Below are 26,803 nucleotides of genomic sequence, written 5' to 3' on the forward strand. Positions count from 1 at the left end.
AATCCCCCCTCATTCTTCTCTTCTGCAGACTAAACAATCCCAGCTCCCTCAGCCTCTCCTCATAAGTCATGTGCTCTAGACCCCTAATCATTTTTGTTGCCCTTCGCTGGACTCTCTCCAATTTATCCACATCCTTCTTGTAGTGTGGGGCCCAAAACTGGACACAGTACTCCAGATGAGGCCTCACCAGTGTCGAATAGAGGGGAACGATCACATCCCTCGATCTGCTGGCTATGCCCCTACTTATACATCCCAAAATGCCATTGGCCTTCTTGGCAACAAGGGCACACTGTTGACTCATATCCAGCTTCTCGTCCACTGTCACCCCTAGGTCCTTTTCCGCAGAACTGCTGCCTAGCCATTCGGTCCCTAGTCTGTAGCGGTGCATTGGATTCTTCCATCCTAAGTGCAGGACCCTGCACTTATCCTTATTGAACCTCATCAGATTTCTTTTGGCCCAATCCTCCAATTTGTCTAGGTCCTTCTGTATCCTATCCCTCCCCTCCAGCGTATCTACCACTCCTCCCAGTTTAGTATCATCTGCAAATTTGCTGAGAGTGCAATCCACACCATCCTCCAGATCATTTATGAAGATATTGAACAAAACCGGCCCCAGGACCGACCCCTGGGGCACTCCACTTGACACCGGCTGCCAACTAGACATGGAGCCATTGATCACTACCCGTTGAGCCCGACAATCTAGCCAGCTTTCTACCCACCTTATAGTGCATTCATCTAGCCCATACTTCCTTAACTTGCTGACAAGAATACTGTGGGAGACCGTGTCAAAAGCTTTGCTAAAGTCAAGAAACAATACATCCACTGCTTTCCCTTCATCCACAGAACCAGTAATCTCATCATAAAAGGCGATTAGATTAGTCAGGCATGACCTTCCCTTGGTGAATCCATGCTGACTGTTCCTGATCACTTTCCTCTCATGTAAGTGCTTCAGGATTGATTCTTTGAGGACCTGCTCCAAGATTTTTCCAGGGACTGAGGTGAGGCTGACTGGCCTGTAGTTCCCAGGATCCTCCTTCTTCCCTTTTTTAAAGATTGGCACTACATTAGCCTTTTTCCAGTTGGTCCTGCTTTGAGCAGGGGGTTGGACTAGATGACCTCCTGAGGTCCCTTCCAACCCTGAGATTCTATGATTCTATGACACTGAGTGAGGAGAGTCTGCTAAGCCTGTGACTAGGCCCCAAACTGGCAGGAAGTGACCCATTGGGTAACCGAGTGCTTAGTAGCTGGGCTGGACATTCCAAGACGCCTGAGACTCTGGGTGGGGACCCACTGGAGTAGGTGGGCCTCGGTCCCCCCACCTTGCCCGCCTCTCCTTTGCAGTGATCAGCTCTGAGGCAGCAATCAGAGCATGAGGGGATGATTGAGGTTGCAGATGGGGCCCCCTCTGGGACCACTTGACCAGCAGAACCTTGAGGCCATGAGCTGCCCACTAGGCCAGCTGGTCACCAGCCCTTCCCACTGTAAGGGGGGGATAGGAACCAGGGGAGGAGCTAGAGCGGGGGACAGCGGGTGAGGATAGAAGCAGCGGTGGGAGAAATATGAGCAGAAGCTGGGGAGGGGGTCAGGATAGGAGCAGCAGAGGACATAGCAGCAGGTAGGGAATGGGGCAGGAGCTGAGTGGGGGGGATAGGAGCAGAAGGAGACAAGAGGAGACTGCGGGGACAGGGACAGAAGTGTCAATTACAGTATCCTCCCCCCAGAACTTGGACTGGAACCCAAGAGTCCTCTATGTTCCCCTGCTGTCAGCAAGAAGCTGTAAAATCCACTGACAGAGTCTACGTCCCATCACCCCCAGGGCTGGCCTAGGACAACCTCCCCTGGGTACTGGGTCCTCTTAGCTCAAGTGGCAGAGGTCTGTGAGGTGGCTCGAACAGTCCCCACCCTGCCAGTGACCCACCTGGGTGGCAGTCTGATACTGCAGGATGGAATTGCTGGGTTTCACTTTGCTTTTTAAAAGCCTAGGAAATTACCCACAAAACACTACCAGGGTTCCACATCCAGCACTCAAAAGCTAGGAACTGCCAGACTCGCCCTTGCCCCTTGTGTGTGTGCATTTCGGTGCAGTCTTTAATTGCATGACCCTGCATGACATGATTGCCACTGGGCCCCACTTCGGTCTTCTCAGGTAGTTTTTCAGGGGATATAATGCCACGCTGGCATAGTTTATTCCTGTGTACGAAAGGGAACAAGCTGAACTGGCATAAGGCCCCTTCATACTGATATAACTGTGCCCACAGCTGGGGTTGTACAGATTTAACTAGTTTGGTAAAAATCTCCCTCCATAATTAAAGGAATTAAACTGGAACAGACCCTCTGTGAAAGCCCCTCTTTGTCAAAGCAAAGTGCGTGGTACTCGCCCATGGCTCGCATCATGCTTGGCCCGCATCACCCTCAGCACCTCTGGGCACACCAGCAAAAGCATCTGCAGCCCTGCAGCGAGCAGCTGATTGCTGAGAGGGCACTGGTGCCAGCAGCTCTCCCTTCACTCTACAGCCCTCAGGGCACTGCTTCGGGGAGCTCGGGGCTCCACTCTGCACTCTGTTTTTGAGCCCGTCCTCCTGACCAGCTGGGGCGTCTTGTGCTAGCCCTGAGACGGACGTACCGATACAGGCCTGCTTGGTGGGGGTGCTCTGGAAGCCCTCATGGCACTTGCAGTGGTAGGAACCAGGTGTGTTCACACAGTCGCCGTGCACGCAGGGGCTGCTGGAACATTCGTCCACATCTGGAAGGAAAAGGGCATGAAGCTGGCAGCCCCCAACCCCTGGGAAGGCAGTGCCAGAGCCCGGTGCTGCTTGGCAGCCCTTCACCAGGGTCCCATGGGGCCGCCTAGCTAAACCCCAACTCAGGAATAGGAATGTTGTTAGGTCAGCAAGGGCCCGATCCTACCAGGTGCTGATCCGCATTTCCTCAGGATCAGCACCACCCTGCCAGGCCAGCGTGAAGGGGACAGTGAGGTGCAGCAGGTCACACGCACTGCTCTACGGAGACCTGAGTAGAGGAGCCACCTCCGGCCTGTCGTTGCAGAAACCAATGGAGCCTGGGGGGTGAGAAAGGCCTCGGTGCCCAGGGCACAGGGGTGGCTGGGCACTATGAGGAGAACTTTATGGGGCTGCAGCCCAGAGTCGGAAGACCCCAGGGCCCCTCATCCCAGGTGCTGTCTTTGTTGGGGGGGTGGTATGTCGACAGAGAACAGGTATTTTAGAGCCCTGCCATATTCAGCAACAGGGAACTAAATTGATGGCAACTCTCCCGCGCACCCATGATCAGACTGCAACAGAGGAGGGGGAGTGGCTGCCCCCAGTGTTCCTCGTGGTGCCAGGTACAGCCCCCATGCCACTGCCTCACCCCGCCCAGCACCGCAGTGCCACGAGAGTGCTGCTCTGCGCTGCTTAATCCCACCAGCTGGGGGCAACCCCAGGCCCCAGGACTATTCCATGAAGCTCAGGCTGGGGGCGGGATGCAGCTGCAAGCACCCCCGAGGCTGCCAGGGCACCAAGGAGGAGCAGCTGTCTGCGGCAGAGCAGGAGTGGGGCCGGCGGTGCAGCTGGTGCCTGGCCCAGGGGATTCTCTCACCAATGCACTCGCCACGCACGTCCTGCTTGTATCCCATGTTGCATTCGCAGCGGTAGCTGGAGGGGGTGGGGATGCAGCGCCCGTTCAGACACAGGTTGGTGAAGTGCTTGCAGATGTCGATGGTCTGATTTAAGGTGGCAGTCCCTGGAAACCCCAGAGAGAAGAGAGCCTGGAATGGCAGCCTTGAGCGCCCTGCTCCGTTCCCCACACCCGAGAAGCCCGCTGTCTGAGAGAGGGGAGAACACCCCAGAGGGCATACCTCCCGAAAGGCGTGCTGTTGCATGGGCCTCCCAGCATCACCTGCAACACACCGCGCCTCCCCCACTAGGCACTGCGGGCAGGCCCATCCCCTTCTCCAAGGCACTGACATGGGCAGGGGCACTGTACTCCCAGGGCAGGCCAGCCCAATGAGCTCACTTCAACGCGAGGCCAAGGAGCCAGCACTGGCTTGTCTGCACGGACTCGGCTAAGGAGCTGTGGGAGGATGGAACGGGCTGCAAAGCTGGTTCTAGGGGACCTTGCTGGCCCTGGGCCTTCCCCACCCAACTCTGGAAATCTGGCCAGGCCCCAGCTCGAGTCTTCAGTCACTCGCTGTTGTGGGGCCTCGCCCAGGCCCCATGTGGTCACTACACCAGCAGCCTGGCCAAGCTGTGAGCCTGGCGTAGCAGGGGCTGCTGCAGCTCAGAACTGAAGGGCAGCGGCAAAGGGGTCTGGCTCCTCGTTTCCCAGAGTGCTCTTGTGATCTTTCACCCAAAAGTGCTGGGGACTGGGGGCAACACCCTGAATGGAGAGGCCAGGAATTAAACAGGCAGGATAAAGACCAAGGTGACCAAGACCAATGTCAGCCAATCCAGGTCACGCTCAGGGGGTCTGCACAGCAGCTGGGCATGGGAAATCTCAGCACAGGTGGACCCACATGCTGGAGTTAGTGCCTGGGAAGATCAGCGTGGCTGCTGCAGCGCTGGCCGCCCAAGTACAATCCCGCCTGCACCAAGACTCACACTTCCCCGCTGCAGTGGAGATGTGCCATGAGTACATCCCAACTCCCAGCGAGAGAAGAAGCTGGATTGCTGCTCCCCTCCCCTAGGGTAGGAACAGCCCACACAGCTGTGGCCCCTGCTCAGTATGGAGCAGGAGGGTATGGGGGCGCCCCTACAGGAGCCTGTCCAGACTAATGACAAAGGCCCAAAGCAGCAGCTTTCAGAATTATGATGAACAGGTAGCTCCCCGGCTCAGAGCTTGCGTTTCAGGCACCCGCAGACTCAAGCAAATGTCAATTGCCTCATTAGCTACCCTTGGGTCACACTTTTCTTTGCAATGACAAGGGCTAGACACTGAGGTGCCTATCTGATCCCATGACTCCGATCACCACACACAGCGCAGCAAAGCCCCTCTTGGAGCTGGGAAACCAAACAGAGGGGTGCAGGGCTGCCCCTGCAAGGGGTGACCACCTTTGCTGGCGGCGGAGACCCAACCCCTACCAGCAGGCTCCCAGCCAAGTGTCAGAGCAGACTGTAAGTGACTGGCCCAAGGGCACACAGCACATCAGTGGCAGGGCTGGGATTAGAATCCATGACATCCTGACTCCCCTCCCGATGCTCGCTCCAGGAGCCAGCGCTCCACACCCTGCCTGGGCCCTCTGGCTGGTGGAGCTGGGCTCTGCCATGCCATGAGAGGGAGGGAGAAGGGGCCGCTGAAGCTCTTTTCCAGTTCTGTAACTAGAAAGACATTTTTGCTGGACGGCAGCCTGCCTCTTTGGGACTCGGAGCCATCCGGAGCTCCTTGCTGTGCCAGGAGATGCCGTGTGATCTGTGTGCTGGGCCCAGCATTCTGCACAGCGTTAGTGTCACATCCCATCAGTCCAGCCATGTCAAAAGAACCCCAGCGTCTGGGTAACAGCGCTGTTCCCAGTGCGTGTGCAGCTCAGGCAGGCACACCAGGTATGCACACAGCCTGGAAGAGACGCAGCCAAGGTGGTCCAGTGCTAGCAGACAGGAGATTTAATTTACCAATGCTCGAACTTCCAGGGCCCATCCCAGGAAGCCCCGGGATCCCGCCTTGGCCATTTGCCCCATTTGGTCCAATGCCTCCAGGTCCGCTGATTCCAGGCCCGACACCATTTGGCCCAAACCCAGGAATCCCAGGGAAGCTCCCAGAGAAGCCCGGCACGGCCGGGAGCCCTTCAATGCAGAGCCTGCGGTACTCATCTGAAACGAAACAGCCGCCCGAGCGTCACTCCAACACCGCGGGCCGAGTGTCCCTGCCCGTCTCACATGGGAGGCAGAGGTAACGCTGGCATGAAAGCAACAGTGGCTGGGGCAGGGAAAGCAGGGGCTTGGGGGAGGGTGGGCTGGGAGAGAGCTTTACTCCCCTTCATCAATGAAGCCCAGGTGAGGTGGGTCTTGTGGTCTCATTTGGCCAGTAGCTCCCACATTGCAGCAATAGGAAGAGCTGTCTGCTCTGTGCAGCAGGCATGGGGCTACCCAGGAGGGGCGGGGGGGGGGGGTCATTGTGCTGTTGCTATTGGTTTTCCAGTGACAGCCCCTGTAAGGAGCTTGGCCCTGCTTTCCGGAGGGGCAGATGTAGGCCCAAGAAGGGAAAGCGCAGTCATGCAGCAAGACAGAACTGGAAACAGAATTCCAGAGACCCGATTCCCAGCCCTCTGCTGCAGCCCTTCGCTCCTTCTGATCTCTTCCCAAGCCCAGGGAGCCAGGGCAAGGCTGGGGTAGGCTGGGGAGGTTACTGCCCTTGCTGGACCCCTTCTGCTGTTCTTTTCCCAAGGGGGGGTGGGCTGGGGGCCCTTACCCCTGAATTCCCTGGCTTTGTGCAATCCAATGCGACCCTCACTGACCTTTCCTCCCAGAATCACTCACAAGCACAGCTCACGGATGTTAAGAACAGGTCGCACTCAGTGGGGCACTAGTGGCTTTCTCGTTGTGTTGCTTACCGGATCCCCTGACGGGGCACATTTCAGGGGTCTGCCCGATCGCCCAGCAGCGCCCGGAGTCACAGCAGCACTGCATCTTGGTGTACTGGCCCGGGAGCTCCCCAGCGCAGCGCCCGCCGATCAGCGCCGAGAAACATGTGCCAATCCGCTGGTCTGCAACAATGAGGAGCAAGAGGAGCCACAAGTGAATGGGGGGTGGCCTGAGAAGGGAGGGGCCCCTCACCCAGCCCATCAAAATCAACCTCTCCGAGGGAGACAGGAGATCTGTGCAGCAAGAGAGACATATTTCTGGGGCCCACTTCCTCAGGGCTGGATTCTGTGTGGGATGAGGAGACTGGCTCCTGAGAACAGCAGCATTTCCCAGTGCCTCCTTCCTGAGCATTTCCAGTTGGAAAGGCCCAATCTTGCTGTGGCATTATCTGAATAGAGTATGATCATGCAAACCATTGTTGCAACCACTGTTATATAATTGCAACGAATCTTATACAAAGTGTGACGCATGGCTAGAAGGGGTAAAGCAGCTTGCAGGCTAAATGACCCAGAGCCAATCTTTAGAGACACGTTAGAAAAGTATGCAAATGGTCATTAGGGCCATTCCATAGTAGATAGGCTAGAACCTTTGAAATGCAAACCTGTATTGTTAGAAGTTAGAGGTGATACTAATTATATGCCTGTACTCATGTCTTGTTAGAGGATAACAATGTAGTCAAACTGTCAGGGAGAACTGGAGGTCCTGGTGATGTCAAGGAACTATGACGTGATTGGAATAACAGAGACTTGGTGGGATAACTCACATGACTGGAGTACAGTCATGGATGGTTATAAACTGTTCAGGAAGGACAGGCAGGGCAGAAAAGGTGGGGGAGTAGCACTGTATGTAAGGGAGCAGTATGACTGCTCAGAGCTCCGGTACGAAACTGTGGAAGAACCTGAGTGTCTCTGGATTAAGTTTAGAAGTGTGAGCAACAAGAGTGATGTAGTGGTGGGAGTCTGCTATAGACCACCGGACCAGGGGGATGAGGTGGATGAGGCTTTCTTCCGGCAACTCACGGAAGCTACTAGATCGCATGCCCTGATTCTCATGGGTGACTTTAATTTTCCTGATATCTGCTGGGAGAGCAATACAGCGGTGCATAGACAATCCAGGAAGTTTTTGGAAAGCGTAGGGGACAATTTTCTGGCGCAAGTGCTAGGGGAGCCAACTAGGGGGGGCGCTTTTCTTGACCTGCTGCTCACAAACCGGGTAGAATTAGTGGGGGAAGCAAAAGTGGATGGGAATCTGGGAGGCAGTGACCATGAGTTGGTTGAGTTCAGGATCCTGACACAGGGAAGAAAGGTAAGCAGCAGGATACGGACCCTGGACTTCAGGAAAGCAGACTTTGACTCCCTCAGGGAACGGATGGGTAGGATCCCCTGGGGGACTATCATGAAGGGGAAGGGAGTCCAGGAGAGCTGGCTGTATTTCAAGGAATCCCTGTTGAGGTTACAGGGACAAACCATCCCGATGAGTCGAAAGAATAGTAAACATGGCAAGCGACCAGCTTGGCTTAATGGTGAAATCCTAGCGGATCTTAAACATAAAAAAGAAGCTTACAAGAAGTGGAAGGTTGGACATATGACCAGGGAAGAGTATAAAAATATTGCTCGGGCATGTAGGAATGAAATCAGGAGGGCCAAATCTCACCTGGAGCTGCAGCTAGCAAGAGATGTCAAGAGTAACAAGAAGGGTTTCTTCAGGTATGTTGGCAACAAGAAGAAAGCCAAGGAAAGTGTGGGCCCCTTACTGAATGAGGGAGGCAACCTAGTGACAGAGGATGTGGAAAAAGCTAATGTACTCAATGCTTTTTTTGCCTCTGTCTTCACTAACAAGGACAGCTCCCAGACTGCTGCGCTGGGCATCGCAACATGGGGAGTAGATGGCCAGCCCTCTGTGGAGAAAGAGGTGGTTAGGGACTATTTAGAAAAGCTGGACGTGCACAAGTCCATGGGGCCGGACGAGTTACATCCGAGAGTGCTGAAGGAATTGGCGGCTGTGATTGCAGAGCCCTTGGCCATTATCTTTGAAAACTCGTGGCGAACGGGGGAAGTCCCGGATGACTGGAAAAAGGCTAATGTAGTGCCAATCTTTAAAAAAGGGAAGAAGGAGGATCCTGGGAACTACAGGCCAGTCAGCCTCACCTCAGTCCCTGGAAAAATCATGGAGCAGGTCCTCAAAGAATCAATCCTGAAGCACTTACATGAGAGGAAAGTGATCAGGAACAGTCAGCATGGATTCACCAAGGGAAGGTCATGCCTGACTAATCTAATCGCCTTTTATGATGAGATTACTGGTTCTGTGGATGAAGGGAAAGCAGTGGATGTATTGTTTCTTGACTTTAGCAAAGCTTTTGACACGGTCTCCCACAGTATTCTTGTCAGCAAGTTAAGGAAGTATGGGCTAGATGAATGCACTATAAGGTGGGTAGAAAGCTGGCTAGATTGTCGGGCTCAACGGGTAGTGATCAATGGCTCCATGTCTAGTTGGCAGCCGGTGTCAAGTGGAGTGCCCCAGGGGTCGGTCCTGGGGCCGGTTTTGTTCAATATCTTCATAAATGATCTGGAGGATGGTGTGGATTGCACTCTCAGCAAATTTGCAGATGATACTAAACTGGGAGGAGTGGTAGATACGCTGGAGGGGAGGGATAGGATACAGAAGGACCTAGACAAATTGGAGGATTGGGCCAAAAGAAATCTGATGAGGTTCAATAAGGATAAGTGCAGGGTCCTGCACTTAGGATGGAAGAATCCAATGCACCGCTACAGACTAGGGACCGAATGGCTAGGCAGCAGTTCTGCGGAAAAGGACCTAGGGGTGACAGTGGACGAGAAGCTGGATATGAGTCAACAGTGTGCCCTTGTTGCCAAGAAGGCCAATGGCATTTTGGGATGTATAAGTAGGGGCATAGCCAGCAGATCGAGGGATGTGATCGTTCCCCTCTATTCGACACTGGTGAGGCCTCATCTGGAGTACTGTGTCCAGTTTTGGGCCCCACACTACAAGAAGGATGTGGATAAATTGGAGAGAGTCCAGCGAAGGGCAACAAAAATGATTAGGGGTCTAGAGCACATGACTTATGAGGAGAGGCTGAGGGAGCTGGGATTGTTTAGTCTGCAGAAGAGAAGAATGAGGGGGGATTTGATAGCTGCTTTCAACTACCTGAAAGGGGGTTCCAAAGAGGATGGCTCTAGACTGTTCTCAATGGTAGCAGATGACAGAACGAGGAGTAATGGTCTCAAGTTGCAATGGGGGAGGTTTAGATTGGATATTAGGAAAAACTTTTTCACTAAGAGGGTGGTGAAACACTGGAATGCGTTACCTAGGGAGGTGGTAGAATCTCCTTCCTTAGAGGCTTTTAAGGTCAGGCTTGACAAAGCCCTGGCTGGGATGATTTAACTGGGAATTGGTCCTGCTTCGAGCAGGGAGTTGGACTAGATGACCTTCTGGGGTCCCTTCCAACCCTGATATTCTATGATTCTATGATTCAAACAGTCCCTGTCTATGCTGTATTCTGTTAATTTAGAGATCAAAAGGAAATATTGACATTTAAATGAACTGTAAACATGGGATATGGCTGTATTCATCTCCTTTGAAATGTTTAGCAAATCACCTGAGAACGGTGGAAAACAGGCAATTGCCTTATGTTAATCTGTATAGCTAATTACCGGCGATGCTTAGGAAATAGGTCTACTTCAAAGTCTCCATGATTGTCTATTATTTCCCTAAGGCCTCCGACCCGTCAAGAGAAGGCGTGGAACTGTATCAAAACCTCTTGGTCCTGATCCTTTTTATCTCAAATCTGCTTGATGCTTCATGCAGGGGAAGCTTAAGTGATAAGGCTGAGATCTCCAGTTCTAACTGGATCCCCTGAATTTGGACATTGGACTATAACCTATGGACTAATTCTGAAAGAACTCTTTGCAACTACAAAGCTCACTATCTCTACTATGACAGGTTTAAGAGAAGCAGCCGTGTTAGTCTGTATTCGCAAAAAGAACAGGAGGACTTGTGGCACCTTAGAGACTAACCAATTTATTTGAGCATAAGCTTTCGTGAGCTACAGCTCACTTCATCGGATGCATTATGCAGGGCACTGAATTTAGCCGTATGGAGTGGAAATCTATCAACTTCATGAAAAAACTCATAGGAATGCATCCGATGAAGTGAGCTGTATCTCACGAAAGCTTGTGCTCAAATAAATTTGTTAGTCTCTAAGGTGCCACAAGTCCTCCTTTTCTTTTTACCTCTACTATGAATCTGACCTCAGAACTGTACTCATGTCTGTATGTATACTGATCTTTTAACCAATACTCTCTCTCTTTTCTTTTTAAATAAATTTTAGTTTAGTTAACAAGAACTGGCTGTAAGCATGTATTTGGGTAAGAACTGAAATATTCATTAGCCTGGGAGGTAATGTGTCCGAACCTTTGTGATTGGTAGAACTTTCTTATATGGTGAACAAGATCTTCAGTAATCCTCATCATATGTGACTTGGGTGTCTGGGTGGAGGGTTGCTTTAAGGGAACTGTGTTGTTGGCTTTTGGGCAACCAGTAAGGTATTTGTGACAGACCCAGAGCAGTGGGGTACAGGAGTTTGGTCCTATTGGGATCCAGGAAGTGGGCGGGCAAGCTCGCCCACTGCTAACGGATCCCCCCCCCAGCCTAAGGGGGAGATCCACAGGATCTGGAAGCCAAATAATTATGGGGGACAACTAATGAAAAACAGGGACGGGAGTGCGGTCAAAGGGTCAAAAGAAGGGAACCGGACGGGGACACAGAGCAGAGGACCCCGGACAGCGCCCACCGCTCCTCAAAGGCGTCAAGGGAGTTGGTGGACGCCGCCCAGAGGAACTCTGCCTGGAGGCGTGAACGGACGGAGGATCGGAAATAGGCCCCGCAGTCGCAGGAGACTCCATCGGCCAACCTCCTCACCCTGGTTTTATAGATGGCCACTTTAGCCAGGGCCAGGAGGAGGTTGACCAGGAGGTCCCCCGCCTTAGTGGGGCCACGGACAGGGAGTGCGTAAATAAGAAGGTGAGGAGAAAAGTGCAGCCAAAACCTTAACAAAATATTGGTGAGGAGCCGGAATAGGGGCTGCAACCTGGCGCACTCCAGGTAGACGTGCGCCAGGGTTTCCCTCACGCCGCAAAAGGGGCAGGTGTCCGGGATTGGGGTAAACCGCGCCAAGTACACGCCCGTGCTCACGGCCCCGTGTAGGAGCCGCCAACTGATATCCCCGGCGGGCCTCGGGACTAAGGTGGAATAGAGGCTGGCCCACCGGGGCTCCTCACCCTCTAGAGGTGGCAGGAGATCCCGCCACTTTGTGTCAGGGCGGGACGCGAGGGTGAGGACATGAAGGGTGTGGAGCACGAGCATGTAGTACAGGAGTCTGGTAGAAGGCAAATATACTGGCCACTGGATGAATAGTTTTCTGTTCCCTGAGTGACCAGAGCAGGGGCTGCCCTAGAGAAATCAGGAACCTGCTAGAACCAATTAAGACAGTCAAGCTTATTAAGACACCTGGAGCCAATTAAGAACTTACTAGAATCAGTTATGGCAGGCAGGCGAATCAGGACACCTGATTTAAAAAGGACCTCCCATCAGTGAGTGGGGGGGTGCACAAGGAGCAGGGAGTGACAAGGTATACTGCTGGAGGACTAAAGAGTACAAGTGTGATCAGGCTTCAGGAGGAAGATCCTGCAGTGAGGATAAAGAAGGTGCTGGGGGAAGACCATGGGGAAGTAGCCCAGGGAGTTGTAGCTGTCATGCAGCTGATACAGGGGATATTATAGACCGTTGCAATCCACAGGGCCCTGGGCTGGAAGCTGGTGTAGAGGGTGGGTCTGGGTTCCGCGCATCCCCCACAACCCCTGATCGGACACAGGAGGGGTTGACCTGGTCTGTGAGAAACACCTGAAGGGAAGTTCTAATTTGGAAAGGGATCTGGCCTGTCCCCGACCCACTAGGTGGGACACCGAGACTGCGGGGATTGTTCTCCATTTCCCCCATGCTGGCCAGTGATGAGGTTAGCTGAGTGAATGGCAGGTTTGAGCCTCTAGCAGAAGCGGCCAAACTGAGGGCTGCCGTGAACCTCTGAAGCGAGCAAATCCGCCAAAAAGCGCAGGACCCCCCAAGGCAGAGGAGGAACTTTGTCACATATTATAGAAGCTGTTTTGTGCTGGTTTGGTAAATCTAAGTATTGGAATATCCACCAGCTTTGGGGATTGTCTGCCCCATTCTTTGCAGTTCACCCTGAGTGACCTCAGCACGGCCCCCTGGGACTCCGGTCACACTCGGCTAACCCAACATCAGGCTCCTCAAGATTGTACATGTCGTGATCTGCAGCGCAAGGCGATGGAAGCGGTGACTGCTCACCTCCTCTGCCCTCCAAGCCCACAGCAGTAAGCAGGGCCTAAGTTCTACGAGAATGAGGAGTCTGGCTGGAGGGAGATTGAGGCGCTAGAGTACATGGGAAGAGAAGTGGGTGAGCCTGGCCCCTTGCTGGTGTCCCTTCCTGTGTCACGGCCTTCCAAACACACAAGCTAGACTCAGGGCAGGTTTCTTGACACTGCCATTTGGAGTTCATGAGAGTATTTGCAGGTAACACTCACCGTCACAATCCCCCACTCCAAAGACTAAATCTGACCCGGACTCATTCCACGGCTTTCCCAGCCAGAGTTTAGGCACAAATGCCAGCTCCAGGGGGAGGTCTGGCTAATACACCCATAAAACACACTCGGCATTGGCGGCTGAGTTTGGGGGAGAACAAAGGGGCCCCAACGTGGGTTCGATGGACACTTACTCCACAGCAAAAGGAGGTGGCATTCATTAACCCTTCCATGATTGAACAGTATGTCTCCATCCCGTCTTCAGGAATGGGCAGGCCATTTTCAACAAGGCTTGAGCCTGGTGAAGAGACCCTCTCTTTGCCTCAGTTTCCCCTCCTGCCCTTGTGTGTTTTGACTGTGAGCTCTGTGGGGCATGGACGGTCTCTCTCTGTGTCTGAGCAGCACCCATGTTATGGAGCCCTGACCTTAGCTGGCACCTATGGGCCACACTAGTGTACTAATACCTTCCACAGCAGCTGGCTTCACCGCCCAGGTTCAGGGCCATGTTCTGGGCCTCTGCAGGGGTTTGGGAGATCTGATTTTTCACACCTGCCTGAAGTTCCTGATTTCAGGCTGGGGTGGACAGGCCCCAAAGCTGGCGATTCTTGCCATACTTGAGCCACCCCAGAAGCAGGGATCAGACGGCACAAAGGCCCCACCAGGGTCCCAGTCTAGTCCCTACATCACAGATATTCTAAAAGCTTCCCAGGGAGGCCTGCCAATCGCTGTGCCTGGTGCCTCTGCCGGGAACCCCTTACTGCTCTACCAGTGCTCTGTGAGGAGCTCTTTCCCCTGCCAGCCCACCGTGCCCTGGCTGCCTGCAGCAGACTGTATGGGCTCTCCAAGGCCTTACCTCCCCACCCCACCCCAAGGTCCAACCTCCCATTCTGGCATCTCTGAAATCCCAGATTTGCCCCTACCTATCGTACCACATCACCACCTGCTCCATCTATGCATCAACATACCCGCCAGCTGGTGCACTTGAACCATCTGATCCTGGGGCAGGTGTGGGGCAAACCTGGACCCTGGTGTAAGCTGAAGCAGCCTCAGGGCATCTCTAACTTATGCCAGCTCAAGTAGTTCCACAGGGGCAGTTTTGCTGGCTGTGGGACTGGCAGAGCATGTTGCACTCCAGCTCTGCCCTCACATGTCCCCGCAGTGGGGAGAAGGCAGGAGAGACTCACACTGGGGGGATCCTCAAGTGCCCCTCTAGGGCAGCCATGAGCTGCTCTGTCAGTGGTCTCACTGGGGCTGAGGACCTGGCCATATGTGCCTGCGGAGACAAGCCTCATCCTGACGATTATGAACAATACAAGCCAGATTAATGCTATCACACAGGAGCATGTGCAGCTCAGACTGTGGTACAGCTACTCCTGGCCCCGCTGAATCCTGGGGGGCATGTTGCAATTGCTGGACCTACAAAGTTACCCTCAGCTCAACTGCAACCTGTGTGAGCTCAGACTTGGTAAACAGAACACGGGAGAACAAAGTTACCGAGGCCACGTCTGACCGTACACGAATTCCCTGGTGGACATAAAGGGGGTAAAAGATGCCACCTGCTCACCCTCCTTCGTGAGGGTCTTAAAAAGAGACTTGGAAAAGAAGAATATTCTCCCCGCTCATCCCGCAACCGACCCACACTGCAGCTCATCTCGGCTCCTCTCCATCGCCAGTGGGCAGGAGCAGGCCAGGTGAAGGACTTTCCTCCTGAGAGCGGACTGGCCGGCCTGCCCTTGTTTAAGGAACCTGGTTTGTTACTTGTGAGTTTAGAAAATCATCACATCACCCTGATGTCCAGTCCTCAGCCCATTGGCAGGGAAACCTAATTTCCCACACCACAGAGGCAGGTAAGAGCCTGCCCTATTTTCCCTGCCCTTGTGTTGTCTTCTGCCCTCCCTCGTCTCCTATCCTTTCCCTCATTCTCTCCACTTTTCATCGGCTCCTGAAATCAGCCATACTGCATTTGTCCATCCCTGCCTTGTCTAAGGAGGACGAACCCAACCAGATGACACTCCTGCCCGGAGCGTGCTCCAGGGTCCAAACAGCAGGTGCCATGCTTGGCCTGCTAGCCAAAGCCAGAGCACCTATTTGTGACTAGCCAGCCAGCCAGTGTTGCAAAGCTATATTTCCCCCACCTTTTCCATCCTCTATCTTCTCCACCTGGCCTCCATCTGTCTATTAGAAACAGGAGAAATGAATACCCTTCACACATCAGGATCGGAAGTAAAGTTAACCCTTCCCTAGGCTTTTCATCAAAGAAAGGTTGTTCTGAAAATAAGAGTGATATTTTGCCTAAAAAAGGAGAGAGACTTGAAAGGCTTTGATTGTTTGTTTTGCACAATCTCTCAGTTTCAGTATCAATGCTTGTTTTAATTTCTTTTTCTTTCTTGTGTCTGATCAATAAACTTTCAGTTCTAGAATGAAAGATTTTGGGTTTGCCAAGTAACTGAGCAAACTATAGTCTCTGTAGATCCGCCCCCCCTTCCCCCCCAAACCTGTCACTCTGTAATGTGGGACAGTGAAGGAGTTTATAAACACATTTAACGCCTTAGGCCTTTGAGATCAATATTATACAACAGGCATCTCTGAGCAGCTGTCTAGGCGGGAATCACCAGAGCAGCCAAACATTTACGGAAGAGTCCATCAGGCTTGTGACCAGGTCTTTCCCCAGCGTAGATGTACAGTGTTGGCTTTGCCCGTCGTACTCGGTACCTACTGCCAGGAACTTTCCATACAAGCATTACACAAATCAGGTGCAGGAGATGGAACCAAAATGCAAGTTCACCTGCTATCCGCAGCTTCTCTCTGCTGTGCCCTGGTTCAGAGCTGCCCCAGCACTCTCCGAACAGTCAGACATGCTCCTCGTAGCTCGTGTCAGTGGCCATGTGCTCTGCCCTGCATGCTGACTCACAGTGCCAGCTCACACTGAGCAAGGCAGCCGCACCAGCTTCCAGCTCATAATACATCAGAGCACACAAGACATTCCTATCATACAGCAAAAATTAGTCCCTCGGATACACCTAGGCGACTTGCCTTGCAGGGCTGGCACCTTTGGGCACTCCTTGCAGGCCCGGCCAGGCACAGTCATAAGATTTTCACTCACTTTTCTGATTTGACAGGACAGAGGTGCTGGCAGCAGATACCAGCCATGGCAAGCCAGATGTTCAGCTCCCACAAGTCTCTGTCTCATGTCCCAGCAATAACGTCAGCTGGGGGTGGGCTCCAACTTGCTGTTCTGCTTGGACTGTCCCCAATCTCTGTGGCTGGAGCTGATCAATCCAAAAGCTTCTTCGTGGTGCAGTGTGGATGCAGTTGGGTGCTGCATTCTTCTGTACTTCCATGTGAACCTGTGTGCCGTGGAGCTGTACTCCACTGAGTGACTGCTGGGGTGCTCCCTACAGGAACGTGTATCTCAGTAGAGGAAGACGTGTGGAGGTCGATATGCGAAACTCATGAAGTCCTTGGGGATGAAAATGTGCACAGCAGATCTGGCTGTCCCTCCCCTGCTGGGTACCTGGGCACTCCTGTAGCTGGAGACGTCGCTGGCAATTAACGGAGGATATGTCCACATTGCAGCTGCCAGGTGTGGCTGCATCTCATGGGTGCCCAAGCTAACTCTGATGGAGCCGCTGCCAGGCAGTGACGCTCTGTCAGCACAGGTTTCAGTGTGCCCTACTTGCCCTAGGACCAGCCCTGCGTGATAATGATGACATCACAACACTACTGCAAACGGCGGTGACGTCATACTGGGCTGGTTCCTGCCCCATCACAATCCACAGGGCTTTAGCCATTGGCTGTAGAGAAGCTGCGTGGTGAAGTGCTGCCAGAGGCTCACAAGACCCAGAAACACATTCCAGTTCTATGAGCCTTGCAAAAACCGTGACAGTTGGGCCTGGGCCTGGGGTGCGGGGCTGGGTGGCTGGTAGCCCAGGGCTTGGGATGGGGATCAGTGCTGCACCTGCCCAGATTGGCCTGGGTTGAGAAAGTGTCCTCTAAGGAACAGTTCAACTCTTCAGCTAATTCAGCTCCGTTCCCTGGTTTATGAAGCAAACTAATGAGGGGGAATCCCGTCGGATCGGGTTTTAGGAGTTTTACAACTACCTGTGCCAGCAAGTTGACATTCCCCTGAAATTTAATTGGAATTAATTGCACTGGGGCATTTGATCTTTGTTTCTATGTCAATTTCATCTCTAATCCCAGCTCTGAGACTTGCAGAGAACAGTGACCCCTTTTTAAAGTCAAAGGGATTAAGCCAACTGGGCCTTTTATCAGACACTTTCTTTTAACCATTTCATTGCACTGGCCCCAGAATGAATCACTTCTTGTGGATGTGGCATTTCCTCTGGCACAGGAGACCACAGATTGAGATAAAGGGAGAGCAGTTTTCAGGCTAAGGGCTTGGGGAAAGCCTACAGGTGCAGAGGAGCACACGGTTCGGACAGAGACATCCCTTGGGGAGGATCTATTAATAGAGATTCTCTATGTCCTAGTAAGGAGGAGAGGATGGAAGACAATAAAATATGGGTAGGATCTGATGAGAAATAGACAAATAAAAAAAAGTCCCATTCAATTACATCATGTAATGGCAGACAGCTAAAAAGTGACAATCATTTAAAGTGTTTATATACAAATGCTAGAAGTCTAAATACTAAGATGGGTGAACTAGAGTGCCTCCTATTAAATGAGGATATTGATATAATAGGCATCACAGAAACTTGGTGGAATGAGGATAATCAATGGGGCACAGTAATACCAGGATACAAAATATATTGAAAGGACAGAACAGACTGTGCTGCTGGGGGAGTGGCACTATATGTGAAAGAAAGCGTCAAATCAAATGAAGTAAAAATCTTAAATGAACTAAACCGTACCATAGAATCTCTCTGGAGAAAAATTCCCTGCTTGAATAATAAGAATATAGCAATAGGGATATACTACCAACCACCTGAGCAGGATGGTGATAGTGACTGTGAAATGCTCAGGGAAGCTATAAAAATAAAAAACTCAGTAATAATGGGGGATTTCAACTATCCTCATATTGACTGTTTAAATGTCACCGCAGGACGGGATGCAGAGATAAAGTTTCTTGACACCTTAAATGACTGCTTCTTGGAGCAGCTAGTCCTGGAACTCACAAGAGGAGAGGCAATTCTTGATTAATCCTAAGTGGAGCACAGGATCTGGTCCAAGAGGTGAATCTAGCTGGACCGTTTGGTAATAGTGACCATAATATAATTAAATTTAACATCCCTGTGGCAGGGAAAACACCACAGCAACCCAGCATGGTAGCATTTAATTTCAGAAAGGAGAACTACACAAAAATGAGGAAGTTAGTTAAACAGAAATTAAAAGGTACAGCACCAAATGTGAAATCCCTGCAAGCTGCATGGAAAGTTTTTAAAGACACCATAACAGAGACTCAACTCAAATGTATACTCCAAATTAAAAAACATAGTAAGAGAACAAAAAAAGTGCCACCATGGCTAACCAACAAAGTAAAAGAACCAGTGAGAGGCAAAAAGGCATCCTTTAAAAAGTGGAAGTTAAATCCTAGTGAGGAAAATAGAAAGGAGCAAGCAAAGTGTAAAAATATAATTAGGAAGGCCAAAAAAGAATTTGAAGAACAGCTAGCCAAAGACTCAAAAAGTAATAGCAAAAAAAAAATTTTTTTTAAGTACATCAGAAGGGGCCACTGGACGATCAAGATGCTAAAGGAGCACTCAAGGACGATAAGGCCATTGTGAACAAACTAAATTAATTCTTTGCATTGGTCTTCCTGGCTGAGGATATGAGGGTGATTCCCAAACCTGAGCCATTCTTTTTAGGTGACAAATCTGAGGAACTGTCCCAGATTGAGGTGTTATTAGAGGAGTTTTGGGGACAAACTGATAAACTAAAAAGTAATAAGTCACCAGTACCAGACCATATTCACCAAAGAGTTCTGAAGGAACTCAAATGTGAAATTGCAGAAATGCTAACTGTGGTTTATAACCTAACATTTAAATCAGCTTCTGCACCAAATGACTGGAGGATAGCTAATGTGACACCAATTTTTAAAAAGGGCTCCAGAGGTGATCCCGGCAACTACAGGCCAGTAAGCCTGACTTCAGTACTGGGCAAATTGGTTGAAACTATAGTAAAGGACAGAATTATTAGGCACATAGATTAACATAATTTGTCGAGGAAGAGTCAACTTGGTTTTTGTAATGGCAAATCATGTCTCACCAATTCACTAGAATTCTCTGAGGGGGTTAATGATCATGCGGACGAGGGGGATCCAGTGGATATAGTGTACTTAGATTTTCAGAAAGCCTTTGACAAAGTCCCTCACCAAAGGCTCTTAAGCAAAGTAAGCTGTCATGGGATAAGAGGGAAGGTCCTCTCATGGATCAGAAACTGGTTAAAAAAAAGGAAACAAAGGGTAGAAATAAATGGTCAGTTTTCAGAATGGAGAGAGGTAAATAGTGGTGTCCCTCAGGTGTCTGTACTGGACCCTGTCCTATTTAACATGTTCATAAATGATCTGGAAAAAGGGGTAAACAGTGAGGTGGCAAAATTTGCAGATGATATAAAACTACTCAAGATAGTTAAGTCCGAGGCAGACTGCAAAGAGCTACAAAGGGATCTCACAAAATGGGGTCACTGGGGGCAACAAAATGGCAGATGAAATTCAATGCTGATAAATGCAAGGTAATGCATATTGGAAAACATAATCTCAACTAGACATATAAAATGATGGGGTCTAAATTAGCTGTTACCACTCAAGAAAGATCTTGGAGTCATTGTGGATAGTTCTCTGAAAACATCCACTCGATGTGCAGCGGTAGTTAAAAAGCAAATAGAATGTTGGGAATCGTTAAGAAAGGGATAGATAATAAGAGAAAATATTATATTGCCTCTGTATAAATCCATGGTATGCCCACATCTTGAATACTGTGTGCAGATGTGGTCGCCCCATCTCAAAAAAGAAATATTGAAATTGGAAAAGGTTCAGAAAAGAGCAACAAAAATGACTAGAGATATGGAGCAGCTTCTGTATGAAGAGAGATTAATAAGATTGGGACTTTTCAGTTTATAAAAGAGACAACTAAGGGGGGATATGACAGAGGTCTAAAATATCGTGACTGGTGTGGAGAAAGTAAATAAGGAAGTGTTATTTACTCCTTCTCATAACACAAGAACCAGGGGTCATCAAATGAAATTAATAGGCAGCAGGTTTAAAACAAACAAACAAAAGGAAGTATTTTTTCACACAACGCACAGTCAGCCTTTGGAACTCTTTGCCAGAGGATGTTGTGAAGGCCAAGATCATAACAGGGTTAAAAAAAGAACTAGATACGTTCATGGAGGATAGGTCCAGCAATGGCTATTACCCAGGACAGGCAGAGACGGTGTCCCTAGCCTCTGTTTGCCAGAAGCTGGGAATGGGAGACAGGGACGGATCACTTGAGAGAATGGAAAATCAGCAGGCAACATAGGGGACTGGGAGCCAGGAGTTGTGGTGACACTGACTCACCCACACAGGGTTTGCACTGGTGTAATACCATGTGCATGCAGACAGGCGCGGAGGCTCTGGTCAGGGCAGGTAATGATTGGTGTGTCTTTACCTACCTGGCTGGATTGAGTGGTAAATGTTCACCCAGCATTTGGGAGGTAAAGATCATTATTAAACAGCTGTCTCTCGTTCTGCCTGTGGGCAAGGCTCCTCTGTTTTGACCCAGACTAGGCCAGGCTCAGGGGAGTGCTGGGAAAGGCTGGAAGTGTCACCATTCCTCACACTCCAGCCCCTGAAAAAGTTAACTACGGGAAGGGCCCTGGGGTGGCCCAACGCTCTCTTTTACAACTTACCTAGATCTGTAGGGATGGTGCCTCTGAATGACTCCTGCACCCAAACGCATTGCCAGGAGATCATGCTGTGTTTGGGGAGGACACTCCCCCCTCCTGGCCCCAACCCCACTCGTCTGTGGGATTCTCCCCGTCGGCACAGCTGCCCTGCACCGTAACAGTTGGTCACTAGGCTGCAGCTGGCGTTCATCCCTGCAGGCAAGGCGAGGTTGTGTGGCAGTGACAGCTCCGCTGAGGCACAGAGCACCATGCATTTGTGCAGTGGTGGGAGCGACACAGCCCCTAGGAACTTGGAGGCACTTGGTTCAGTAAACTCAGATGCCTTTGCTCAGCTCCTGAAGCGGCTGTGGTATGTAAAACTATCTCTGAGAAACTAATGTAATCCCTACTTGGCCTGTCTTACTCATAGACACACGGCTGATCCCTGGCCTCTTGGCAGGACCACCCGCAGTTCAGGAGCCACAAGACCACGGCCTGTGTGGTGTTATTCCGCCTGAGTTACACAGCCATTAATTTGACAGGTTTGCATGGTAATCTCACTACAGCAAGTAATACTGAAGGCAAAAAAAAAGTCCCAAAATAGCACATAGGCTCAGACAAAGCAGGATGAGAGAGACAGAGTTGAACCTGTTTCCTTAACTTTAGCAGCACCCCAGTTTGGGGAGGGGTGATGGAACGGTTGTGGGTGTTTGGAAAATACTAGCAGGAAGGTTCGCAGGGAATTTGAGATTTCTTGAGTGCAAGGTGGGAATGGAAGTGCATTGACACCTACAGCATATTGCTCAGAGTCATGGCAATTTGGCAAGGGACTGCACGTGTCTGGGGTTTGCTTTTCTTTATTGCACTGCTGCTCAAACCACAGAACTGCTCAGATGTCAACATTTCCTGTGCGGGTGGCAAAACAAAGCTGAGAGCCTGTTCTGGGAAGCAGCACAGCTGGGCGGGAAACAGTTTTCCCAGCCCATGAAACGTCAAGAATTCAAACATTTTCCCATTCTGCATTGGGACAAAGCTGAGACCTTGCACACCTTTTCGCAAGAGAGCGAGAGACACCCCGGAATAGCTAGGGCACTCACCAGGAAGGAGGAGCCCTCCAGGTTCACGCCCCTGCTCCAAATCAGTCAGACAGAGACTTAAAGCTCATCTCCTAAATGCCTGATGGGTGCACCAAGCACCACACTCTTGGCTCTGCTAGGGTAGTGTAAGCAGAGTCAGGATGAGCTCCACCCTGACATCTGGTGGTGAGGTGTGGCAAATTGTGGAAAAGAACTTCAGGGGCTGATATCATTTGCATAGGCACACCCACCCCGCCTAGAATGAGGCCATAGCTGCCCAAATGGTCACTTTGGCTGTTGTGGGATCCCCAGTGTCTCTGTTATTGGGGCAGGAAGAATAAATTGTTATTACCCTGATTATGGGAACTGTGCTTGGAACTGTACTTGGCCTTTTGTTATGATGGAGGGACTCACCATCAACTAAGTAGCACTCGCTAGGCAAGGGACATGGGTTCCAAAACTCTGTGAATTGACAGAGGTTTGAGACAGGTATTAGTATCTGGTGGTGTGGGTCTGAAATACCAATTGCACCTCTGTCTCTCTCCACTGTGGAATGTCAGAGCTAATTTTGGGCCTATTAAGAGTCTTGCTACAGGTACTGTGCTGAATTCACTTTGGTCTTATGGTGCACCAGCATTAAGACTCCCACTACTATGAGCTGAAATCACCGAGCACTGTGTCAAGTAGTGGGGAGCCAGAAGATCTAAAGTGCAGTGGTGCTGTTCGTGGATAGGCTGGCGGAGCGTTTGTGAGATGCTGAGCTGTGCAGAGCGGAGCCCTCTGGGGCAGTCAGCTTCAGGTCATGTAAGGTGCCCCTTACCTCTTTCCGCCCCCCCCCCCCCCACACACACACACAGGCACGTTTTTAGCCAGACTGGGGAGTAACACTCTGCAGATGAACTTTTGTACTCTGGGGCTGGACTTTTTGGACTTTGGGTGATTTGTGAATTGCTGGACTCAAGAGATGTTTGAGTTCTAGGACTCAAGAACCCGAGGGAAAGGATGTGGCCCAATTTGCTGGGGTGGGTCTTTGCTCATGGTTTGGTTAATGAACACTAGTTGTGGTGTTTCCCCAATTTAATGCTGATGTCGTTTACCTCATGTTATTAAAGATTCTCTGCTACACCGAGACTTTGTGCTTGCGAGAGGGGAAGTATTTCCTCTTTGAGGAGCCCAGGGGGTGTGTAAGATTTTCCCAGGTCACTGGGTGGGGGCTTGAGCCAGTTTTGCATTTGCTTTGATGAACACAGGGAACCCCTGTGTACTGAACCCAGCCCTTGCTGCTATCAACTTGGCCTGGCAGAAGGGTTACAGTAGCTCCCTCACTGGTGGTTCTGATCAGAAAGTCCATCCTGGACTGACGAAGCTTCCCAGTAGAAACGGGTTCAATCCTGCGCAAAGTTTTGGTTTCACCAAAGTGGCGTTTTCTGATGAAAACCTGTTTAGTTGAAAAGTTCTCACCCACCTCCAGCTAGGGTGGTGCTGACAGGGGAGCAAGTGGCAATGTTCTGTCGCCTCTTTCTGGACATCTCTTTGCTTTCAGATACTTTCACTCCAAACAGAGCCCCTCCCCTGGTTCTCACCCCTGCTCCTTTAGCTGGATGGCTAATGGCTGAATGAAACAAACACTCCAAATTGCCTGTGAAACAACAGTCCAAAAAGTGTGAAATTGGTGTTAGCGAGCGACTTAGACCCTTTCTACAGGGAGTGACTGTGAATGCCCCCGTCAGGAGAGCTGTCACATTGACAGACCAGACCTTGACTCCTGCCTGTCCACAGGCTGACTCTGTGTGACAGGGTTCAGTGAATGCACGCTGAGGAGTCCGTATTGTTCCTATGAAGATTTCATTGCATGGACGCAGAGCAGAGAGTTGTACCACATCAGCATTACCGAATAGGAAAAGCCCCAGCAAGACATTGTGTCAAATACAGAGGACCAGGTGGAGCAGCAGTAATTTTCCACTTTACACATTTTCCAACCCTTTTTATTTTAGTGCTCGAATGGCTCCCTGGTTTGCAGCAGGACTTGGAAATTGGGAAGGGAGAGTGCTGTGGGCTCAGGGTGCTGTCTTTTGCGGACACCATGACAATCTGTTCAGATTCAGCCAAGTTCAAAGGAGCTGAAAATCACCATTCCCAGCCCACACTAGGCTCACCAGAGCTTACTGATGACTGCTGCCAAGAGGGCTCAGGATTCCATCCGCACTGAGCATGCCCCCAGCTCCCGAGAGCAACATGGAGAACTGAGCCACCCGAGGACGGACAAACAGAAACAATCCTCCTTCTCTCCGTCTTTCCATCCCTCACAGCACTCTTTGGCTTGAGGGAAGGAGTGCTGTGCTGGGAGACAGGAGAACATGGGTTCTACGTTCAGCTGTCCTACCAATGGGGGTTAGCAATTATGTGTCCTTCACAGCACTCATTAGTGAGGAAGGCCTCACAGCCCATTATGAGATTACACCCAATGGGAAAAGAGTCTAGACCTCTAATCTGGCAGATCTATGTGTCAACTGCTTAACGAGAGCTTCTCTCAGACTCTGCCATGGCCAGTGACTCCCACAATGCAGCAACTTCCTGAACCATGCGGGGAGGCTGCAGTGCATCATGGTATATGTAGTCTGACCAGGGAGCCTGGCCCCAGTGAAGGGGGGCACCTGTTTTACAACTCCCCTCGGGGTCATTATAGAGCAGACAGAAAATAAATCCTGCCTGTCCTGAACATTCAAAGTGAATGCGGGGGCCCTTGCACGCTGTGCTGGCATTGACACCACGGCAAAGGGAACAAGGAATTCTGATTGGATTGAGTTTCACACCTACTCTCTTAGGGTTCTCTCCATCCGGGGCACCAGTGCCATTAGATAAGGCTCCCAGTTAGACCCTCAGGTTGTGTCTACACTTCGTGCTGGGCGGTGATTCCCAGCTTGAGGAGACATACTTGCACTAGCTCTCATCTAGCTACCATGCTAAAAATGGAACGGAGCGGCAGCAGTGCTACGGGTAAGTTAGCCACCGCAAGAATGGCCCCATCTGAAACCACCGGCGCATATTCAGGGTGGCTAACCTGTCCCACCACGTGCACTGCCATGGCTACATTCTATCTGAGTGCGGTAGCTCAAGTCAGAGCCCGTGCGGGGATGTCTCCTTGAGCTGGATGTCACACCCCTGCTCCAAGTGACCCCTTCCCAACCTGCACGGACACCCAGGGGTTTGCGGAGTGACTGGTAGCAGTGGCACTGGGACCAGGGGGCCAGGGCCCTCCCACTTTTTGAAAGTGGACAGGCCTGGCCCAGCCACTTTTTGCCAGGACAGATCCAGCCCCCTTCCCCTCCGCTTCCCCCCAAGGCCCCACCCCCCCGGGCAGGCCAGTGTGGAGCCGTGCAGACCATCAACCTGCCCGTGATGCGGAGGGGCTGAGAGCAGCCCCCTGCCTGTGTCCCCGCCCTTGGGGCTCCCCACCCAGCCCAGGGCAGATGGAGGTGGAGGGTCTGTGACTCCGTGCCGGCTCCCCACAGCTGCCCGTGTGGCTCTCCCCGATCTGGCTCTGGCTGGGGGTGGGAAGGGGACTCCCTGGCCCTGGTCCGGCTTCCAGGTTGGCCAGGGCTGGGGTCTTGGGGGGAAAAGAGGGGTGGGGACAGGGCCTCGGGATGGGGGAGGATGTCCCATTTTGGGAAGGCTCTGGCACCCTTGACTGAAAGTTACCCTGCAATGGAACTTCAGTCAATAATTCTGTTGATGATGCCCAAGAAGAAACAGAGTCCAGCTCACTCTCTCTTAGCTCAAGTTGTCAGTGCTCAGAGTAAAAAAGCAGGAAAAGCTAACAAACTACAGATCTGACTCCAAACGCGAGGGGAGGCGGTTGGGTGGGAGCACAGCCACATCCCAGAGCAGAAACGCACTTGAAGGTGATTTCCAGTTTGAAAATTGTTCTTTTAAAGTTCTCTGTTTGCAAAACAGATTCTACAGTAAAGCAGCTTAAGGGAGTCACCAGCCTTCTGGAAAAGGTGTTGGCAGGAGTATCTTTTGTGAGTTTAAACAAATGGTGTGAGGGTGAGGAACCAGTACCACAAAAGTCATATTCCTGTATGACTTCTAGTCATAGTCTTCCTTCAAACGCAGCTGAATGGGCTTTCAATAAGTGTTTAATTTAAAAAAAATCTTACAGACTTTTCACCACGTCAGCTGCTGTTTGTTCACTCTGTTTGTTTTGCCCAGAAAAGACAATGAAAATAGACTAGTCAGTTTCACGCTTTGGCTGTCCTGCCTAGCTCAATGCTGCCCTGTTTGGGGGCAAACACGGCAGGACAATATGTAAATTCAACCAGAAAATAATTTACCTTGATGAAAAATGTGAAAAAAGTTACTGTGGCCATTCATAGAGTCACATATTCCAAGGCCTCTGTGATCTAAAACGTTCCCCTGTATCAAGCGTTACTGCCCAGCGGGGTAGGGAACCCTGCAGCTAGTTCCTGTCTGAGTGCTGGGAAATGGCTGTGGGAGTTGGAACAGGGTCTCAGACACTCTCTGCTTACTCTGCACACATGTGACTCTTAATGGGGGCCACTTTATCTATTAATATTAGTTTTTGCAAAATCTTTATTCTGTTTATTTTATTAAATATAAATGGTGGGTTTCGACTCCCTAACACGCTCTCTAAATGAATGTAAAAAACTCCAAATAAAATAAACTGCTTTCAAAATCTGGAATGTGAGGCAAGGAC

General features: G+C 51.0%; 1 protein-coding gene across 1 annotated transcript in view; it reads right to left on the reverse strand.

The window, feature by feature from the left end:
- The window catches only part of FBN3 (fibrillin 3), a 293,987-nt gene that overhangs the window by 122,501 nt on the left and 144,683 nt on the right, over nucleotides 1-26,803 (reverse strand). Inside the window, exons 10-13 of the mRNA XM_074939600.1 lie at nucleotides 6,542-6,694; nucleotides 5,604-5,801; nucleotides 3,595-3,738; nucleotides 2,624-2,743 (exon numbers count right to left, since the gene is read on the reverse strand). Of these exons, the coding sequence (XP_074795701.1) occupies nucleotides 2,624-2,743; nucleotides 3,595-3,738; nucleotides 5,604-5,801; nucleotides 6,542-6,694 (615 nt within the window). The remainder of the gene's footprint in view (nucleotides 1-2,623; nucleotides 2,744-3,594; nucleotides 3,739-5,603; nucleotides 5,802-6,541; nucleotides 6,695-26,803) is intronic.

The sequence above is a fragment of the Natator depressus genome, chromosome 25, assembly GCF_965152275.1.
Source record: "Natator depressus isolate rNatDep1 chromosome 25, rNatDep2.hap1, whole genome shotgun sequence".
Taxonomy (NCBI): domain Eukaryota; kingdom Metazoa; phylum Chordata; order Testudines; family Cheloniidae; genus Natator; species Natator depressus.